Genomic DNA, 23384 nt, shown 5'->3' on the forward strand with positions numbered 1-23384 from the left:
AGATGGTTTATTTGCCTACGCAGTTATGAACGAGTGAATTCCCAAACACATTTCGATCCGTTACGATTCAAGGCCACCAATATTCGACGTCATAGCTTTACGGACAAAGCACTTATGTGTCCACTTGTTCCCGGCCGGCGCAGCGAGCGGTCGTTATCAAGACTTTACACGAAGATCGTTCTTTGTGTAGATTTAAGCTTTATTTTATAAATAACATATACTATTCATTACAAAAACATAAAAGGAAATAAATAAAACAAGTAATTAACAATAATAACAATATTTATTTTAAAATATACCTATTTTTACACTTTTTTTCGAATGAAAAGTCTGTGTGAAATAAAAAAGAAAGACAATATGAATAATTTATACATGGTCTTATAGCTTGTTTCAAAAGCTTTCAGTGACAGTCACTCAAATCACCCTAGTTATAAGCATTTTATAACTACACGTAAAATAATACACACGGGGAAAATGCCGCGAAATTGCCGGAAGCTTGCCGATCAATAGTGTACAGCGAGATCCGGAGCGCGCCGATCCGGAAAGGGTATAGAGGATTTTACTGACGGTGTGCGTTTAGATTTCTTTGTTTTTGTTCGTAGCGGTGTGGAGTTGATTGAAGAATTACCGTCGCTTAGCAATGTTTTAAGTAATTTTATTTGTTTTTCATTTTCTTCAATTAACTTTCTTTGTTTTGTGTTTTCTATATTTAGTTGGGCAATTTCTTCATGAGCACTTTCTAATTGCCCAGATAGGGTTGCTAAGTCCTGTTTAAGGTCTAAAACCTGTGAGCTTTCGACAGTACCAAGATCTGGTAAACTACATGTGCTGACATCTCTGAATGTTGAATTATGTAGGTCTTTCATTGAACTACAAAATGTTATATTTTCTAATGATTGATTATGTAGTGTGAGAGTATTCTTGCTGGATAAATTACTAATATTTGAAATGGTTTTATCTAACGAGATACTTTGTGTCAGCTGTTCAGTATTTGAAAGATTTTTTATTTCCTGTGTAGAGCTTTTCCTACATTTATGACATTTCCATTTGAGTCTCTTATCGGTCGACATTGAATTGTATCTTTTTAAAGTAATGCTAGCACATTTTAAGTCAATCGTGTTATTGCAATTAGTACATTCCAAATATTCTTTCACTTTTATAGTGTGTGTGCATGTTGCGCAGATATTCCTTCGTTTTGATCTGGTATACATCCTGCTATAATATTATTTACAAAAAAAAAAAAAAAAAAAAAACAAGATTCGAACCGTAATCATCAACACGTTAGTCCGATGTCAAACAACAAAGCTATTCAATAATTAATAACCGGGTTGAAATGTGTGAAGTGACAAGCTACAAGCCCACGTCAAATATAGGCTCAGACGTCACAAAGATTAAGCACGGATTTTGAACTACCGACGCAAGTTATTTTACACCAACACAAATTTACTTAGTGTCTTTGAGCGCAAAAATCACAATGGTTGAATTTAGTTAAATAATACCGTCACTGTTGATTTCACGTTGTAATGAATAGCCCTTGTGTTTGTTGTGTTTGTTTAATTATTATGATAGTTATCAATATCACCTTGTTGTAACAGTAATCTAATGAAACCCTAATGAAACGTCGAAGATTGCACTCGGAGTTCAAAGGTATTTAGTGCCGGATGAAACGGTTAATTTCTGTGAAGTAACGCCTGTATTTGAAGTATCGATACTAAACTTCATTATAAAACTAATGTAAAACAGACTTGATTTATAATTTTTACTTATCTTTTGATTTCAACTTTTACGGAGACAACCGCTCACTGACACCATGACACTCGAAACACAATATTGAAATATTAATACTAATATTACTCGATGAAATAAGGATTCTATAAACTGGATTGTCACATATTTTAAATTTAACTTAAAAATTTAGTATTTTACACCGTAAACATCCTCACACTACTCAAAATAATTAAATACAATTACAGTGTTAGGGAGCACTCAAGAAACACGTCACTTTGTCCGATCGACCGATCGATATATCCGATCGACCGATCGATATATAAACTAATAAAATAAATATGTGATAACTAATTATAATATACTAGATAATAATATTATAGAAATAAATAGAAGTACTTGCGAAACTTAAGTACTTCTTAATATTATTTTGTTTTTAAAAAATGTTGCTGTGCCCTTTTTTTACTTATGTGACTTGCGATAAATAGATTTTGATTTTGATTGAACTGAATGAGTGTTACACAGCCCAGCGTTACAGCCTAGTTTTATTCAATGCCCACTAAAAAGTGATCATCGATAGGACACCATCGGTGGCGGTGATCGTATACGATCCTGTGAGTTGTGTATATACTGAGTAAGTACCATCGATGATAGACTTACTCGTACAACATACTAGCGCATGGGTGCGAGAAAACAACTCTAATGGATATACATACAAGGTAGAAAAGGTAAAATCTGTTGCTGAGTGTAACCGATTCTGATTTTTTTTAATGTATGAAAATAAGGGACGAGACGAGCAGGACTACAATTATTGCGTTCATCACTTTGAGACATAAGAAGTCTCATTTGCCCAGTAATTTCACTAGCTCGCCCTTCAGACCGAAACACACTAATGTTTACACATTACTGCTTCACGGCAGAAATAGGCGCCGTTGTGGTACCCATAATCTAGCCGGCATCCTGTGCAAAGGAGCCTCCCATTGATAGGTCGTAAACATTCAGCCTCGCTTGGCATTAGGCAGAATTAACTCCATAGTATTTTGTATAATACTATGGTATCTATCATCGTTAGAGATGTTCTTGCCTCTCGGACGCTTCCTTTGTCTATTCGCTAGTATATTGAAAGTCTATGGTAGATACTATCCATTCCGATGGTGAGAACAAATGTGTCGGCAAAGTCGCATTTAACTAGAGCCCTTCGCCATATAACTATGAACTAATGAACTCCACCACAAAGTGGACATTTTTGGTTGTACGTGGAGTGAACTCGCAAGGGTATTGTTATATGTAGTATGTTATGATAAATATTTGTATGTTCAAGTTTTTTTGTATTTTCTGGTGTGATGTATTTTGGTTTATTAGTTTTAGATTGATTTGTTTGTTGTTTGTATATATGTTATTCTTGTGTTTGTAACTTTCGCATTAGGTAATACCTGTAATGATAGTTGCTGTGTGTGGTAAATAAATAAATACTAACCTACATTTAACCCAGCAGATAGAAGATGAACAATAGATGCGTCATTAAAATAACAATAGTAATGTGACAGAGATACATAATCAGATTGATATTGAGAGAAAGCGAGATACACTACTCTATCTGCTATCCACTGACCTCTACTATATACCACTAGACTGGCGGCTGTCAAAGTGCTTTAGTGCCTGTTTGATATTCGCCATTTTGACACTGTTGGCCATGCGGTACTAAAACTAGTGATAACCTCAGCAAACATCGATAGATGGTGGAAACTATTTACAACAAAAAATTGTGTACTTTATTACGTTGATTCTTGAAGTACTAATAACACGGAAAACGAACGAAATTAATTCAAACTACTTCAGAGTATTGTACGTACCTTTGCAGCCATTTACATTATAAGTGAAAATTATTTCTCTGGATACTCACGAGTGGAGCTTCAAATAAGCACAAAAAATTAGCTGTCAAACATAATATGGAACAGCGTGTCTAGTGCAGTGATATTTAAAACCCTCTTTTAATACTATAATATCATTGGTCTAGTGGTATTTATACAAAATCAAAACGTTTATTGAACTCATAACATTGATTTACAATGGCTTAAGTTCAGTCATACACTAAATTTCATAATAATAAATAAATAATATCAAACAGATAAAATTAAAATCAAACAAATCAAATTAAGTAATATAAATAACATCTGGGCCCAGTTCATGGGCTCCCAACAAACAATGTCTCCTGTTGTCCAATACTATTTAATTTAAATTATAATTGAATAAATTCTGATTGTTAATACGTTATTGAGGGATTTGGTGTGAATTAATTTATTATTTAAGGTGTTGTCTTTTACGTTGTACAAATGGTTCATAACGAAAACATGAAAACAACACACGTCACAGACTATGGCTATCTCATTTATATAAGTTGACAGCGAATCTAGTGTTCATCTTCTATCTACACTTCACCTACACACTCGTTTAAAATTCCATAAAACTATAAAATGTCGACATGCCAAAATATACCTAGCCTTAATCACAAAGTATAAATCCTTTTCTCTTGGACCTCTTTGGTAATTAAAAAGGTATCATCGCGACATTTTGGTCATGACGTTGCGACAAACACGAAATTCTTATCGTCAAGCAATCAGTGAATAAAAATAAATTAAAATTGTTGCACAAAAACACAATGTCCACGTTCGATTCACCGATACCTCTGTCTGATATTGAATCGGTCCTTGCTTGGGTTGATACATTCAAATTGTCTCGCCCAACCCGAAAGATAAACAGGGACTTTTCCGATGCAGGTAAGAAAGTAAGCTGCATCAATGATGTACTAAATGTATAAAATGAACTAGAAACGTTCTCTGGTCTACTTAGCGAGCCCAAAGTAGACTAATTATTGTAAGACAAAATAATATTATTTACTTTAACTAACGCGAGTGTTACACATTTAAATAAAATACTTTTTAACCGATTAAGACGCGTGTATTTGTAACTAATCTTGTACCTACAGAAAGTGTTTGCATAAAATTTATATTTTTTATAATTTATTTAACCCGATGTTTCGTGATTATTGCAATTAACAAACTTATAAAAATGTAACTTTTACACTTGCACTATTATATTCTTTGCTTTTACGCAAATACCATTATATATATATATATATATATATATATATATATATATATTTATACAGTTACAAAATTTAATGTTATTAATGTCTTTGCCAATTTTTGTTTTTTTTTTTAGTTAATTACATAAGCCGGGTATAGATGAGTATTTTATTAGGCAAGTAAATATACCCTGTTCGACGATAAACAGTTCCATGAACGAACTGAAAAAGTCACTGTTGTTACATGTTGCAGCTTTTGTTTGCAAACAATTAATGAAAATATAAATAATATAATAAAAATTTCTGAAAGTTGCTTTTGTTTGTTTTGGTCATTCACCAATATCATTGGAGTATAATTTACTTTTATTAAGTTTTTTACTTGTTTTGCATTAAGAAGAAAGGCGTCTTGGGTCCGAGAGGGTTTGCTTTGATCTGCCAATTCCAAATTCTCATGGGCTAAACGATAAGGCGCAATTAGGACTTGTTTTCTAATGTAACGAAAGGTGGATACGGAGCATTAATAGCATGTAATATTTACCATGTATTAATAAATTTCACTCAAAGAACGCCCAGGCGGAGGTGGAACAGGGTGGGGCCCCATTTTACGTGATTAATCCGGCACTGTATCGACTGCATTGTAATTATGATAAATGTTACGATAGTCTGTAAAAAATGTAGAAACAAATATATGATTTTATAGGAGATTGCCTTATGATCCACTTCTTTCAGTGCTTCTTGCTGAAATCCTCAGCGTACACTATCCAAAGCTTGTCGAAATGCACAACTACCCTCCAAGAAACAGTCACTCTCTGAAGCTCAACAATTGGATGACACTCAACAGGAAGGTGTTAAAGAAACTGAAGCTGAATCTGTGTTTAAACACGATGGAACAGCTGGCCAACTGTGCACCTGGAGTTATCGAGAGAGTGTTGATAATGGGTAACTTGGTGATCTACACAATGGATTATTATACATAAGGGGGGCAAACGGGCAAAAGGCTCACTTGATGGCAAGTGGTAAGGCAACTAGCTAAGGATATCTGCAACAACAGGGGTCAACGGATGCGTTACCGGCCTTAAAGTTGTGAGTATGCTCTAATCTTGAAGGCAATTCTGGTCTAGTGCACTTCATCCATCAGGAAGAGTTGACGGCGTGTAGTCCAGGATCCAGTTCTCTATGAACGGCCTGTTTGCTAGGCATTTCGCACAAAATCTTTATAATGTGTCTTCTTCCGTGTCTTTCACAGGGAGTGTTTTGGAATTAGGTAAAGCAGATGGCTTTAATTCCTACCACTGTAATGCACCACCGCACCCGAACCATATTATCCTTATTCCAACTGGATTTGTGGTTTGATAACGAATTACTTTCTGCCACGCAGTTTGTTTAACTGTGTATGTCCTCCCACACATTTGTGCGAGGAATTCAAAATGCCGCTAAAGAATTTCTTAATCACATTTGATGGGATTGATATTTAATAACCTCTTTCTTTCTCAGTTCGTGAGAAAATAAAGCGAGATGAAGAAGTTTTGAAAAATAATTCTCAAGAGCAGAACGTCTCCAGCGGCGGTAGTTACTACGAGGCGTGTGGCGATGAGGGTATGTGTAAATCTGAATGAAAGTATTTTCAAGTTATTTTGAAAAATAGAGAATGGCAGTTTGCTAAAATGTAGTAGTATTCAGATATACATTCCACCTCTGACCACCAGATGATCCAAAAATATGTCAATATTAACGACCTTTTCATTTTTAATTTTTTTTGAGATCTATTTAATATTAGATATAATATTAGGTTGCGGAAAAATATTGTTCGTACTTTATATGAAAACTCAAGTCATTTTTTTTTCAAAGTTTATTTACGTTTAATTAGAGCATAACTTGTGTGCCAATTTGTTTGATGACTTTTTGCCATCTTGTACGTACACAAAATTTGAAAAACACAATTTTATGAACGTTGCGGGACTCTAACCCACGACCTCCGGCGTTCCGTGCCGGTGCTCTAACCAACTGAGATAACCGTTCGAGTGACGTATCGCTATAAAATCTTGCATGCTTTGTTCAACTCTCAGGTTGTGGCTTAATCAACTGTAAAGTAGATCCTGTAGATGAAGCCATACTACACATTTTATTTATCTATTAATCCTAGACGTGAGGGTTATCACTTTAAAAACATAACAAATTATCTAGTAGGTAGTGACTTGATCCCATTGCTGTAGAAACTTTTGGACTTCTTTAAAAAAAAAACGTTTTACATTGCTGCTTATTTACCAAAAATATTTTAAACAACTGGAGTAAATGCGGCAATGTGTAGCTATAGCAGTCGAAGCTTATTATGATGTAATTTGTGGCATGTTCCATAATTCGGCTCTCTTTTTATACGACGTGATATGTCTATAATCTATATGTATAGAACGTCATTGCAGTGAAAAAACAAAATAGGTACTGTGCGGTAATGATTGTCATCAAAATATGGAGCTTTTTCGAAATACAAAAAAAAGCCAACTCAGTAATAAGCTGCACTGGCGTGGCGCCATTTGCACACAGGTTTTGTTTTTTGATAATAAGGGACGAGACGAACAGGACGTTCGGCTGATGGTAATTGATACGCCCTTCCCATTACAATGCAGTGCCGCTCAGGATTCTTGAAAAGTTCGCTGAGCGGCACTACAATTGCGCTCGTCACCTTGATGACACAAGATGTTAAGTCTCATTTGCCCAGTAATTTCACTAGCTACGGCGCCCTTCAGACCGTAACACAGCAATGTTTACACATTACTGTTTTACGGCAGAAATAGGCGCCGTTGTGGTACCCATAATCTAGCCGGCATCCTGTGCAAAGGAGCTTCCCACTGGAAAAATACTGGTTTTCAGTAGCCCCAACAATTGACTCCAGAAAAGGCACTAATACTACTGCAGCTGATAGTTATTTATTAACTCGTAGTTATAATGATGGTAATGTTACGGTTCTCCATACTAATAATACTCATCTCAACAGAACATTACGTGCTCGTAGTGCCAATCAAGACGAGGGTAAACGGAGTTTTGGAGACGATTCAACAGAAAGTAGTCAGTTATGAAACATTTATGGGTATTAAGGAAGAACTTAAGGACGCCAAGGAGTCCTATGAAGTGCTCAAGCAAAAGGTTTGTGAATTAAATTTATTTATATTTTTTTTTTACTCTTTTTTTATCTGGTCTGTTGAAACGGTATATGTTTAAAATGAGGAGCTCCCTCAATTCATTTTTTTTTTCTCAATTCATTCATTCAAGTAGAGACGAGAAGTTAGACGCTATTTTGAACGAGTTAAGCAAGGTAAAACAAAAACTCACTGTTCTACCAAAACTAGTCGAGGAAATTAAATCCATTAAATCCGACTTTGCGGAATTGAAAAAAGCATGTGAATTTAACAATGTTAAATTGGAGGATTTAGAAAAAAGATTACAAGAGTCCGAAAAAACTTCAAAACAGGTGCAAATTCTACAGGATACCCTAAATGCTACACTACTGGAAATCGGCAAAGCAAAGCAAGAGCTTGCCAATAGAGATCAGTGGGCACGACTCAATAATGTTGAGGTAAAGGGCGTGCCGGTAAACAAAAGTGAGAACCTTTACACTATTGTTGAGAGCCTGTGTAGTACTGTAAATTACAGTGTTCCGAAAACACAGATTAACTACATTTCTAGAGTTCCAACACCTAATTCTTCAGAAAAAAATATTGTGATTAACTTCTTAAACCGATATATAAAGGAAGATTTTATAGCTGCAGCAAGATTGAAAAAAATTATAGTTGCAGGTGATCTAGGCTATCGCGGTGAGTACAGCCAGAAGCGAATATTTATCAACGATCACTTAACAGCTGATGGCAAATCACTGCTCAATAAAGTTAAACAATTTGCCAAAGAGAAAAGATATCAATATGTGTGGGTGAAGTTCTTCAAGATCCATACATGCAAAACGACGAGTGTCCTGTCAAAATTATAACCAAAGAGACGGATTTAAACAAATATTCATAGCTTATTTTAAATCTGTGTTGCTTTCAGTTTACATGAACGCACTCATTACTTCTATTTTTCAGTTTAATCAATTCTTGTTATTAGAAAATGTTAGCTGCTTTGAAATGTTTGTGATCCCTGGCTGGCACGTCTTGCGTCTTCGCAATCAAAAGCAGTTTTTATACCGAGTAACCGCGCTTCGCATTAGTATTTCTTCTTAGTATCGCGTCTGCAGCTTCCTTGATGGCTATGCATTCGCATTGGAATATGAAGCTGTGTATGCCTAAGGGTATAGAGGTGTGTATATTCAGTTCCTGTGAGAAGATGCCAGCTCCAGTTCCGGCTGCCATTTTGGAGCCGTCTGTGTAAATTCTGAGTTCATTTACATCTGACTGGTCTGCTCCCACTTCGAACAGTTGAATACGGTAATTCTTTTGAAAGATGTGTGTTTTGGGACTAAAACAATCATAGAGAAACATCTAAACAAATTAAGACTATATGGAAATAAGGCCGATGAACAAGCGTTTAAGTATTTACGGGCTCGAGTTAGAAGTTTAGAAGAAGAATGTTATAGTAAATATATTTCGTCAGTTGAAGCTTCTATTACGTTTAGCCCAAAAAACATTTGGTCATTTTTTAAAAATAAATCAAAATCGCATTATATTCCAAATAATAAGTCATATTGAAATAATGTGCTTACTTCCGGTGAAAATATATGTAATGGTTTTTCTGACTTCTTCCTAAGCAATTTTATTGCAGGTTCTACTGCTACCTCACTAAATACCTTAGATAATCAAAATGTTTCATCCATATCAAATATTGAGGTAGACGCTCGTAGAATAAAAAATCTTTTTTTAAATTTGGATCCGTCTAAATCTGCAGGTCCAGACAATGTGCCAGCTATCTTTTTAATTAATTGTGCTAGTACTTTAGCCGTCCTTCTGGCAATTATTCTGTTCCAACGATCAGTGTCCCTACCATCTGGAAACGCGCCTTTATTACACCTATTCATAAAAAGGGTTCCAAAAACAATATTGAAATTTACCGTCCTATTTCCAAATTATGTATAGTATCCAAAGTTATCGAACAAATAATTTATTCTCAGGTCAGTCTTGCCTTAAAACAATCTTTCAACTCCCAACAACACGGATTTTTAAAAACAGGTCAACTACAACAAATTTAATTCTCCTTAATTCCTGTATTACCGATGCTATGGCTGATAGTCACCAGTTGGATGTAGTTTACACTGATTAGAGTAAAGCCTTTGACAGGATACAGCATCGTATACTTATTGATAAACTCAAAAAGATAGGCATCAGCGGTGATTTATTGCGGTGGTTCACATCATATGTTCATAACCGAACTCAAGCAGAGTGGTCATTAACAAGTATATATCTAGTTGGGTTCCTATCCCTAGTGGCGTCCCACAAGGTTCCCTTTTGGGCCCTTTGCTCTTTGTAATATTTGTAAACGACATATACAGATGCCTACATCACTCACAGCTTCTATGCTTTGCGGATGACATGAAAATATACATGAAAATCACATCCTTATCTGATGCTTTGTCTTTGCAATCTGATTTGAAACGCCTTGAACACTATTGCCTTCAAAATCAGTTAGAATTGAACGCGTCTAAGTGCAACATTCTGACATTCACTCGTAAACGTAATGTTCTATTGTTTGATTATATACTTACATACCGCTCTGATGACTACCTCAATCTTTGCAGTAAACATCACTTCCTACCTTTAAAGAATCGTCGCGAAATAGCCGATATTACTCTCCTTTTACAAATAGCCCAAGGGCTAATTGACTGTCCAGACCTTCTTGCTAAGCTTCAGTTCAATACCTGTTAGATTACTGCGACAGCATGATTTACTAAGACTTCATCACACTAACCTAAACTATAAAAGAAATACTTTTACTTGGCGAGCAAGTAATAACTTCAACAATCTGTCAAGTAGTGATAATAATCTAGATCTCTTCTGTTCAAGCGTAGACTCTGTAAGACGTGCCTTAGCCAACAAATTCTTTACTAATAACCCTACATCTTCTTAAATTGTTACATTAACTTTAACTTTAATGATAATGTAAATTTTAATTTTCCAATTGTATATGCTCACGTTGTCAGTTAAATTTTTCTACCTAGACTAGAAAAATTTACTTTACACTAATTGTGGAAACCTATAATTGGCTCTCTGTAATTATCTTAAGTATCGTTTAAGTTTTTAAAGCTGTTGGTTTTCCAAATAAATAAAATAAATAAATAAATTATGATTTCGTGGAAGACGCAGGTGTTTTTTGGACAGTGGACTTATCATAATTAAATAATATTTTTTGTTTAATAAAAGGGAAATTATTTTTTTTACTTGGAGAACTCTTTCGTTACAGGTCGATCATCTCGATAATTTATTGAAATTGAAAGAAGAAAGAATAGAAGAATTGCAGAAACAGTTAGAGCGGAAACAAGCAAGAAAAAAGGAAGTTGAAGCATCACAAAACCCAGTCGTTCCAATAGTATTTCCAAATGAACCAGAACCACCATCTCCGAAAATCGAGGAAATTTTGGGTGACCCAGTAAAACCCCTCGTGAAGCCAGTTGAAATTGTTCTAAAAAGTACTAGATCTGAAGAATCTAGAATCCCAGTAGCCAAATCCAGATCAGATGAAATACGAACCCAAAAAACTGATACTACGAAAGTAGAAGATTCCAAAATGCCAGTTCTTAAAAGTCAATCTAAACCTAGTTTAACAGAAGTAACACAGCAAGATTGCGCGAAAGACGTTGATGTGAATCGGATTAAATCAGATGTCTTTAAAGAAATTGAAATTATTGATCAAAGAACTATCGAGGGTTTACTTGATAATGAAGAATTTAAGGACTCTGATCCCGGTACTGTTACCGAAATGGAGATCAACCTTATGAGCCAGTTCGGATACATTCCGTTTCCCAATTACTAATTAGCGTTCCTAATTTATTTACAAAATTTATCAGAGATGTTAAAAATATCGGACAATGTTATCAAAATATTTAACAGGTTTGATAAGTGTGTTCAATTGATAATTGGCTAGTTATTTTTAATAATTGCATCCTCGCATGACATATTTACAATAGCGGTATGGTAATTAGTATATTTTAGTATTAGTCAGGATTTTAAAGTTAATCAAGTCTCGTAGTACCTATCCCGTAATGACCCGTGTGCTAAGAATATATTTGAACAGCTAAGTAACAATTTAGTCTAAATTACTCTCGTTCAGTCTACAGAAGATCAACATATATTTTTGATATATTATATATGAAAGCTGGAGTAGTGTCGGTATCAATATAATTATTACACCATAATTTTATACGATATAAATTACCTATACAGTGAGTATTAACAGTAATGCCAAATTTAGGGCGTCCTTCCATTATATCAAGGCGGTAAGCTTAAATATTTTTTTCTTAGGTCTTATATATTTTGTTTATAGATGTCGCTTTATTAAAACCTCAGACAAAAAACTTAATGTTAAATAGGAAATATTTATGTTAACAAACCGTATGTCGATTTGAAATGTTTTCTATTCGCAGAGATTTGAGATGTATTTTTATTTATATTGCTTACAATATATTAGCATCTTAATATGTCATTTAATTTATAGCCTCTATGTGTACTAGACTGACCCTGAGGTCGATAATTTTTGAAACGAAAAAAATAATAGCAGGATAATAAATAACCCATCCGAAAAGGAAGAGAAAATAACAAAAATGAAAGGAAAAAAATTACGGGCGATCTGAGGTCGGGCAGTGGAAAAGGGTGGGGGGGGGGGGGCTGTTTAGTAGTACGGTGGTAACAAAAGAGAAGTAAGTAGCAGTATTTGTTGGTAATAAAAAGATCTACATCTTTTGTTTCCACACTTTTTCACATAGCCTCAAAATTTATGTGAAAAAAAGGCATAATATGTCACTGAATCATTACTCCACTTCCTTTTTGTTATATTCTATTCCTTTTCCAATAGGTTTCATTCTACCATTATATTTTTTTCACTTTTTATAATTTTCAAAGTCTTCAGCTCTGGTCTATACGGAAGTTACACATTGTTCGCCGCATTTTTGTATGCGGGAAGTATTGAGCTAAGGGATGGACTACTGTGCTTTCCAAAGCATTTCCCGCACTTGCTATATGTCAAGCTTTTATGAGCAGATTAGGAGTATTTTCTATCTAACGCATATTCTATTATTTGAGCGTGGTTCCACTCTATGATGTGAGAATTTAGGAACATTGTTTGTTGCGACAGTTTTGTAAATTGTATAAATGTGGTCGGGTATGATTAGTGTTGCAGAATATTGATTCCGAAAGCATGTCAAGAGGCTATTTTTAAAATTTCATAAAGTCTTTAATGATAAAGAATGAAGTTATCTAACGATTAGTAAATTTTTCATAAAAAATATCAAGTGCACAATATTGGATTTCTTATGATAACTACATTATTAAGGGCTTTTACCCTATTCTAGAGCACTAGTACAATACCCGGCTTGTTGCTTATATTTGTGTTATTTTTAGTAGTTTTAGTAATTTGTATCAAAACTTTAGAAATAAATGTATTTTGAAATCGGAGTTTTATTGCATTTTATCGTATATTAGCTTGGAATATTTCGCAGATACTTGGATGATGTTCCAAAATGTTTCGTATTGCAGCGACGCGATCTTCTTTGAAGTTAGGGTTTTCTGATTCTCTGTAATAAGAAATGGAAAAATATTATGAATTTAAAAAAGAATTGAGAATATAAGCTGCCTTAAAAAACGTACCAAAATCGAATCCTGTACAAAAAACAACTTCAAACCTCAGGTTTGCGCTATTTGAGTTAAGACTGCACTTCAAAGTTATTTTGAATGATGCACACAAAATTTCAAAACATAAGCCGTTATTAAATTAAGTGATTTGTAACAACTCAATATCCTTATTCCTTCCGCCTGACGCCTGACTTTATCAGTGCAGCTACGACTTCTGTCATCTGTATTTTTTTTTGTAATTTCATATTCATCTCGTAATTTAAGTATTTAAACGGGGATGTCATCGCCCATTCTTCTTGACAGTATAAAGACTAAAGTGCATTGCATTAATTATAATATTAGGTGATAACCTAAACAATTAAGAAATGAAAAAATATATTAACATAATATAACTGATCAACTTCATATAAACAGTGTAGCCCCGAACGTGCCCGAACTATGCGCAACCTTATATTAAAAGCCCAGTTGAAGAATAGAAAATCTGACAAAATAAGAAGGTACTCGAAGTGATATCGTTAGTCTAGCCATAAATACTGTTATTTATTATCAAAAATAAACATAATATTACATTTGAATTTGGAATCTGTCATTTTTATATGATTGTTCATTGAGTTTTCGCATTATGGCACCAATATTTTGTACAATATTTTGCGATATTAAAATGGAGGGGTGTGATAAAGAGAAGCGAAACGCTATGATTGCATTACACAAAGTAGGTATGAAGCAATTTTTAAAACTCTCCACGTTAGTTAAATTAGTAAAGTGTTTGTGTACCGGGCTAAATGAGATGGGGAGTGTTCCGAAGAGCTGTTTCACCTGATTCCTGCCACCGAATTCCACCTTCGCATGACACGCCACAAGTTAGGATATCATCCCCACCATCTGGATGAGTGGTGGTCCTCCACAGTGCGGTTTTCAAGGAGCTTTCTTCCACGTACTACAAAGCTGTGGAATGAATTTCCTTGTGCGGTGTTTCCGGGACAATACGACATTACCTTACCTTACCTACCTAGGGTACCTTAAAAAAAAGCGCGTACACCTTCCCTAAAGGCCGACAACGCTCTTGTGATTCCTCTGGTGTTGCAAGAGAATGTGGGCGGCGGTGATCACTAACACCAGGTGACCCGTACGCTCGTTTGTCCTTCTTTTCTATAAAAAAATGAATGTTTATTTGTATTATTATGTAAGTTTGAACAGGTATATTGTATTAAATATACTTACAACCCATAGCACCGGCAATGCCTAGTTTGGGCAAGTTAATTTGTGTAAAAGTGTGTCAATAATATATTATTATTGTAACTACAATGAACAGTCATAATGTTTAGCGAGTACTTCTGCACTACAAAAATGATACTGAAGAGTTCGTTACGGTTTCTGCCAAAGTAAAGATCGAAAAAGATCATGATATTGTTTACGTTAGTGCAACAATGTGTTGATGATTCCAAATATGCAGAAAGTGTAGATTAATATCTATATAATCATCTACAATTACATGTTACCTACTTTCGAATCTAACAGTGCTAGATTTCCAGCTTTCTATTATATCATATCTATCTATGTATCAGAGTATATATGCTGATTTTAAATAGTGATATACCGCACAAGATGGTCCGATAATCTGGTCAATGTCGCCGGAAAATATTGGATGATTGTCAATCGTGCCAGAATTTGGCGAGGCAACACGTCCTGAGGATGCCTTGAGTAGAGGCGAAACACGTGTCGAATTGCTTAAAGACAATTACTGGCAGAATTAACACTAAAGAAAATTCAAATCATTTTGATAGTTATTGTTTTCCGCAAAGTAACGCCTACTTCAATAAATATTGGATGATGGCAGCGCAAGACCGGCAGTGGACGTCTTCCAGCTGATATTTATTTATTTAATCAATAAAGCCCCCTTTCCTTACAGACTAATCTATTGCGATAGAGGCTTGACTTAAATTTAAGTATTTCAATCTAATATATGAAATTCTCATGTCGCGGTGTTTGTAGTTAAACTCCTTCGAAACGGCTTGACCGATTCTTATGAAATTTTGAGTGCATATTGGGTAGGTCTGAGAATCGGACAACATCTATTTTTCATCCCCCAAAAATGTTAAGGGTGGTCCACACGAATTTTTTTTTTTATTTTTTTTTAATTTGTTTGATTATGAGTCAACATTAAAAAATACATACAACTTCAAATTTTCACCCATCTACGATCAACAGTTACTTTTGTATCGCGATTTTAATATCGGCAATACAACGTTTGCTGGGTCAGCTACCTAGTTATATAAACTTAGACCTTAGAATTACTACGAACAATCTGTTCCTACTTTACTAGTTAATTGATGATGCTAATAGAATATTTTGTGTTAATATATTGTATTAGTGTATATATATTCCGCAATACAGTATATATTCCGCAATACAGTATGGAAACAGCTTATTTGAAATAAATGAAAATACAAGTCATACTGGTCCACAGAAGCATAGTAAAATTAATAATTAAATTAAAATCCCTAAATTATAAAAAAGAAATTTTCAAAGAAACTTATTATCAAAATTGAATTAGAGAAAAGAAAACAGTCTGTTTAGACTACGTACTTTGACCCCGAGGAGCGACAACGTAGCACACGGCGGCGATTTGGCTGTTACTTCTCTTCTCATAAACAAGCTCTTAACAATAAAATAATTATAAGCGAAGAAATGAAAATTGATTGAAACATTTCACTTGAACTTTAAGAAAGTTAAATTAATAAATACAACTTTAACTTTTTCAACAAAAACTTGAAACAATCGCGGGTTAAACTGAATAACAAGTTACAAATACTTAAATAAAATGGCGAAAATAAATAAAGGCGTAAATAGGGCATACTCCACAATTCTAGTTTATCGATACTTTATTTACCATTACTAACCAACAATCTAAACAAGGCATTAAAAACTAGTAGTTTTGTGTTATTCGAATGTTTTAATATTTTTAACAATTAATAAATTTATGAATGGATAAGCTTTGTAAAAAAAATAGTTTATTTTTGTAAGTTCAATACTTAAGAAACCACTGTTTTCTGAGTGATCTCCTCAGCAGCGAACAAGGGGGAGGCTCCTTTGCACAGGATGCCGGCTAGATTATGGATACCACAACGGCGCCTATTTCTGCCGTGAAGCAGTAATGTGTTAGCATTACTGTGTTTCGGTCTGAAGGGCGCTGTAGCTAGTGAAATTATTGGGCAAATGAGACCTAACTTCTTATGTCTCAAGGTGACGAGCGCAGTTGTAGTGCTGCTCAGAATTTTTGGGGTTTTTCAAGAATCCTGAGCAGCACTGCATTGTAATGGGCAGGGCGTATCCATTACTATCAGCTGTGCGTCCTGCTCGTTTCGTCCCTTAATTTCATTTAAAAAAAAGCAGGGATAGTTTAGTTTCTCATCCTTTATTTTGATTAAAAAAAAGGAAGTTGGTACGATTTTTGATAGGTTGCTTTCAAATTACAAACAAGTAATAAATTATTGTTATTATTTAGTTCTTCCTTATTCATAATCATTATCTCTAAACTATAATTATAAAAATTATAATTTATAAAAATAAAAATTCTGAAGCTGCTTAGTTTTAAATAGGTGTAGTATTTTTGCAATAATCATTACAGAACAATTTCAAATAGACTTAAACAGCTTATTATTTATCGATTACAACTCCCTTTAAAAAAAAACTAATTATCGATACAATATGTCCTTCCCTAGTCCCTACGCACTCAAAGAGACACCGCCGGCACGTGTATCTCTTTGACGGCCGCGGGCGGCGCAATTCAACGCCGCCTATATTGAAATATTCAAGTTCATTGAATCATTGACCCAGTAATACAAATATTACAGGGGGTTTAAATTTGTTCAAAATGAAAAGTCTACTTTTTGACAAAACCACTGCACGGATTTCGTTAATTTTTGGTACATCGTCAGCTAATATGCTAACAAGTATGTACCTACATTAATTTCATAGAAGCTGTTTCCATACTGTATATATTGGCGGAATTAACACTAAAGAACTAAGCCTAGTTCAATAAATTTGCTAATAGAATATACACAAACTGCCGTAAATTTGAACTCATTCAGTGAGCAATCTAACAATTCATTTCTATATGAAAGTGCGTCCTATATGAAATAGTGATCGAAACTAAAGTCTAAAATCGCTTATATATTAATCTGTGTTCTACACAAGATCTTAAAAAAATGTGGGACATCCCGCTTAGCACCAATGAAACCTGTCAATAGCTAAAATGTCGTAAAAGGCATTTATTTTCTCAAAATTGATTCCTTTAGAATTCTTTTTGATGTCATTTCTAATAACTACTAGATACTACTACCGCTTCAGAAACAAATGGCGCTCTGAGAGAGAAGAAGCGGCGCAAGAAACTCTCAGCATTCTTCTTTGCGCTCTTTTCAATAAAAATATACAATATTGTACAGTCATTTCTATCGCTATAAAATAATCACAATCTAGTCCCAGGCTTCTCAGGCTAAATAATTGACATATCTCAAGATCTGAGCTGATACCATAATATTTAATATTGATAACAAAACGTGATAAAAAATAAAAATGAATAAATTCACATCATATGCGTTTTAGTCTTAGATGATCTATACGTTTAGAAAGACTATAGCAGATGTGAAAAAAATGACTTTAGAACTAATACCTTTTTTAGCAATTCACGCATCCTATTTCCTAACACAAGTTTTATACAAATCGCAAGATTAGACGTAGTTTGACTCTATCTAGACGTATAAATTATGTAAGGTTTTATCAGTATTGTAAACCGACCATGAAGTGTTTGCCTGCACATAAAGTCACAAAAATGGTGGCCAGTCCCTTTAGTATTTTGCGGGTTTATTCTTAACTAATTTACGAGCGGCACGCCCTATCATCCCTTGGGCTAGATTGAAATAAGGTGATAAATATCCGGGGGGCATAAAACTATCCCTGCTTTTTTTTAAATGAAATTAAGGGACGAAACGAGCAGGACGTTCAGCTGATGGTAATTGATACGCTCTACTCATTACAATGCAGTGCCGCTCAGGATTCTTGAAAAAACCCAAAAATTCTGAGCGGTACTACAATTGCGCTCGTCAACTTGAGACATAAGATGTTGAGTCTCATTTGCCCAGTAATTTTTCACTAACTACGGCGCCCTTCAGACCGAAACACAGTAATGTTATTACATTACTGCTTCACGGCAGAAATAGGTGCCGTTGTGATACCCATAATCTAGCCGGCTTCCTGTGGAAAAGGTGCCTCCCACTGGCGAGCTTTATCGTGTTGATGTGTGTTATGAGTTTTTGGCTTGTACAAGAATTATGTTATTGTACATATTAGGTAATTTGTTTATAATAAATAAATTCTCGTTATATGCGTTTATATTATATTTGGCTTCATATTTTTTTTGAGGAAAAAGGAGGACAAACGAGTGTACGGGTCACCTAGTGTTAAGTGATCAACGCCGCTCACATTCCGTTGCCGGCCTTTAAGGAAGGTACTAATGTCGTATCGTCCCGGAAACATTGCACAAGGAAGCTCATTCCACAGCTTTGATATCCTAATTTGTCGTAGCGTGTCGTGCGATGGTGGAATTCGGCGGTAGGAACCAGGTGAAACAGGTCTTCGGAGCACTCTTGACGCCTCAGAGGCACGATTAGTAGCAGCGTAAGGGGAGGGGTGGGCATCGCCAGACCGAAGCCGAGGTAGTCGGCGTGAGCGCACGTCTCACTAAATTAATGTAAATCTTTCATTTGTTCATTTATTAAGGCAGCAAAATATATGTTTATAAAGATGGATTGAAGTTTTTCTTTTTGCATGAACACTCCCCGTGATAAATGCGGTAGAAGACGCACAATGAAGCGACATCTCTACTCAGCACCAAGATTTTGTGTTTTTTTCTTTCAACTTTCCCATCTCAATCTCAAAACACATAGTATATGTAAGTAGTACAGATTACTTACATAATTGGTTTTTCTTCGATATCTTGTCCGATAACGTCAAACCGATCAAATTCAATATTGTCTTGATGGAAGCATTCTTCAGTAATCTTCTCCAGTTTTAATTTGACAGGTACCAGGTCTGCCACTGCAATGTTCAGATAACCCTTTACTTTAGAAGTGTGTTTTTGATATCTCCTAGAGAATGAACCCCAACTAGGCATAAGTAACTACTAACAACTAGGCATGGTGACTGCGGTGGACAGTAATTAATGTTAATATACAGAAAAGGGGAAGTTCGCTAGTGAAGTTAAATTTATTGAGTTTGAGTTGTGTATATATATACATATATTATGTGTAATCAGCAATAATGGAACATGCAAGCCAACCACTGGAATTAAGACTAGGAGGGCCGGCGCAACACGCGAAAGCATGGCGAAAATGGCGGCAGCAGTTTTATGTGTTTTTCAAAGCGGCCGGCGTACATAAATAAACAACGGATATTCAAGCCAGTTTGCCTAGCCTTAAATAATCATACTTTTATAGTATCGTTTTTACACTTTTTCAAAACGCACGACGGCATTTTTAAATATTTTATTGTGACGCAAACTGATCTGTCAGACGATGGCAAATCTCTTAATGGCGGCCGATCGGCTTATATTAGTGTAAGTGTGTGCGTGGAGCTCTGTATTTCCTCGTTTACCGGCTTGTTTTGGTGCTACACTGTTATGTAAGGTGACACGGAGTCCTTCGTTTTTTACTCGTCCGTGGCACTCTATTATTTTATTTAATACTAGATATGTATAAGCATAGATACATACATGTGGTAAAGGTTACTATAACATAAATGACTTTCTTAATCAGATTGGGCATTGAGCGGCCGTCCTGAGGCTATATATAAAAAAATTATTGTATGAAATTATATTCTGACAAAAATTTATTTAAAAAAAAAACCGCTTAGTTTTTTGCGCCCGTTCTTCTCAGGTTTCATAAATTTTCGAATGACTGCTAGCGTACAGACAAAGAAAGCATGCAAGAGAGAAGAACAACGGAGATACAGCAAGATAGATAAGGAACGCGAATCTATTGTGACTGTAACCGATTTTAACTGAAAAGTCGTAAACAGTCAGCCACGCTTAGAAATTGCTCCTTTATATCAAAATATGACACGTGCTATCGGGCGGTCAGGTTGTCTATACGCTCTATGCCCAATCCAGAGATGAGAGAAATTATTATAATAGAGACTAATTTATTCCTAGTGTAGCTTAGTCTCGCTCTCATACGGCCGATCCAAATATTCAGTCTATCTCTTACTTGAGATAAAAATCTTAACTATAGTTGACTTTTCAGTTCCAATAAACTTATCGACGGTAACTCACCTTATCCGTGCACGCTGTCTAATGGGACGACGTATAGCTTACCAACGATATAAAGTTTGTATGGAAATTGCATTATAAGGCAATAAGAATGACTTATCGGGTATATTGGGACAGTTTCAGATTATTGACAGTTAATTACTGACAGTAAAAGGTAGTAATTTATCTCTATCTGTAGATATTATATTCTGAACGGCCGATAGACACCCAGTCTTTTGCAACCAAGAATCACGTGAAACAGATATATTATGTGTATTAATGTTGTGGAGGACCCACAATAAGGTAATACATATTAAATTTAGTAACGATGCGGGACTCGAACCCGCGACCTCTCGGGTTCTGTCCGAGCGCTCTTACCAACTGAGCCAACCTTTCGAGTGACGCATGGATCGTAAACCTTGGTATATCTTGTTCAACTCTCAGGCTGTGACTCCATCTACAGCATCTACTTTACATTTGATAACATACTCAACTCCAATATTTGCATATTAGGAAGTTAACTTGAGATGTCACTCTCTTAAGTCCAAACAATTTGTTATTGATAAAGTGATATTCCTCACTATTATGACAGTAAGGGACGAGACGAGCAGGAAGCGCAGCTGACGATAATTGATACGCCCTGCCCATTACAATGCAATGTCGCACAGGATTCTTGAGAAACCCAAAAATGCTTAGCGCACATGCGCTCGTCACCTTAAGACATAAGATGTTAAGCCTCATTTGCCCAGTAATATCACTAGCTACGGTGCCCTTCAGACCGAAACACAATACTTACATTACTGCTTCACGGCAGAAATAGGCGCCATTTATTTGTTTATTTATTTATTTACAAGTAGGTACAATAACAGATAACAAGATAAAACTATCATCTAATAACAATTACAGCATATTTTTATGATCCTGAGATCCAATTAAAATTGTACACATCATTCACCAAATACAGTAAAACATAAAAAGTGGACACAACAGACATTATGACGAAATTTAAGTAAACATTAAATTATTTTACGTAAACTAGCAAGTTCTATAAAGAGTATTCTTAAACAAGTTTATATTTGTAAAGAATATATCAAAATCAGCACACAGCATTAAATTCTCTGCAAATTCTCATAATCGGGTTATTATGCGATACATTATTATTTGAAGAATTGATCGAAAATAGACATGGAATACGCACAGATCGTGTTGGCACTTTAAAGTGCCATCGTGGTACAAATAATGTGGCCGGCATCCTGTGCCTTCTGGGATTAATTATACATATAGGTACAAATAAATTTGTAAGTTAGTTATTTAGATTTAAAAAAAACTCACGGTTAAACACCCCCATACCCTCTCCGGAAGAGCTCCCCTTCACCGAGCACGTGCATGGGGGAGGATACACCGACGTAGCAGATGTCTGGACCCCCACACCTTCAGCAAAGTCATCTGCCCATTCTTCAATAGGCTCTGGCTCGGGTAGGTGGAAGTCTACTCTCTCCTTGTGTTTCTTGTCTTCGATTCTCTGCTTCAATATTTCCAGTTGTTCTACAAATTGGTGATTTAATTTTAATTGTTATAAATGGTAAACTATTCATTTGGATGCTAAAACAAGAAATAATTTAATATGAAAGATGTAAATAACTCCACAGCTGAATATGTAAGTGATCGAACAGCCTGGGGCTAGATTATGATTATTTTAACAATTTTTAACAATGGCAGTACAATTTTGTACATTTTATTAAAAAAATGAGAGTCTTGGAGAGTTTCTCGCGCCGTTTCTTCTCTCTCAGAGCGCCATTTGTTTCCGAAGCGACATCAAAAATAATTCTAAAGGAATCAATTTTGAGAATATAAATACCTCTTATGCCTTTTAAAGAAAAAGTATGATTTATTTTTGCCGGCATTCGGCAAACTCTAAACAAGCTTTAGTAAATATTTCAATATTTATCAAACCTTGTAACGCGACTGAAATTTATTTAGCTTATACGTAGGACACACTAAAAGATTTGCGTAACTTAAAAAAACAACATGTTGTAACCAAAATATTATGTATATATATTGCTTTTCAATACTCTTCTTTACATTTTAAACATTTTGATGCCATCGAACCATTTTTTAAAACAGGAGGACCACAGATCTGAAGGCATGTTTTCTACGTGCTGATTGAACGCTATCACTGTCTCTTTGGAATAGGTAAAAGTGAAACATCTCATCAAATCTTTGATTTTGGGGAAAATACAGAAATCACAGGGTGCTAGGTCAGGGCTATGTGCAGGATGGGTGACGAGTTGTACTTTTTCGGAAGGTAAAAATGTTTTGTTGGCCGTGTGTGAAGAAGCGTTGTCATGATGTAGGAGAACGCGGCTGTTTGGTCGTCTTTCGTGAACTTTTTTTAACACCCTGAGTAAACAAATGGTACAATACCAATCGGCATTAACACTTTTTTGATCTTCAAGTGGAATTGTGCAGATGGGACCCGTAGCTGAGAAAAAAATGAGATCCTTTT

The 23384-nt window shown here is 35.1% G+C and overlaps 3 protein-coding genes across 6 annotated transcripts in view; 1 reads left to right on the forward strand and 2 right to left on the reverse strand.

Moving 5' to 3' along the window:
* The window catches only part of LOC126972395 (retinol dehydrogenase 14), a 35411-nt gene extending 19232 nt beyond the window's left edge, over window positions 1-16179 (reverse strand). Inside the window, exon 1 of the mRNA XM_050819111.1 lies at window positions 16162-16179. The gene's annotated coding sequence lies outside the window, so the exon portion shown is untranslated. The remainder of the gene's footprint in view (window positions 1-16161) is intronic.
* Window positions 4308-13398, forward strand: LOC126972393 (sperm flagellar protein 1-like). Its single transcript, XM_050819108.1, has 5 exons — window positions 4308-4502; window positions 5540-5749; window positions 6305-6406; window positions 7803-7951; window positions 11192-13398. Exons 1-5 carry the CDS (start codon window positions 4385-4387, stop codon window positions 11759-11761), a joined length of 1149 nt encoding a protein of 382 aa, XP_050675065.1. The 5' UTR covers window positions 4308-4384; the 3' UTR covers window positions 11762-13398.
* LOC126972384 (uncharacterized) overlaps window positions 13395-23384 on the reverse strand; it is a 39022-nt gene continuing 29032 nt past the window's right edge. For all 4 annotated transcript variants that reach the window (XM_050819087.1, XM_050819088.1, XM_050819089.1 and 1 more), the window contains 3 exons: window positions 22211-22423; window positions 19548-19671; window positions 13395-13517 (listed from right to left, as the gene is read on the reverse strand). In XM_050819087.1, the coding sequence (XP_050675044.1) occupies window positions 13412-13517; window positions 19548-19671; window positions 22211-22423 (443 nt within the window). In that variant the 3' untranslated portion in view covers window positions 13395-13411. The remainder of the gene's footprint in view (window positions 13518-19547; window positions 19672-22210; window positions 22424-23384) is intronic.

Source organism: Leptidea sinapis, chromosome 26, assembly GCF_905404315.1.
Source record: "Leptidea sinapis chromosome 26, ilLepSina1.1, whole genome shotgun sequence".
Classification (NCBI taxonomy): Eukaryota; Metazoa; Arthropoda; class Insecta; order Lepidoptera; family Pieridae; genus Leptidea; species Leptidea sinapis.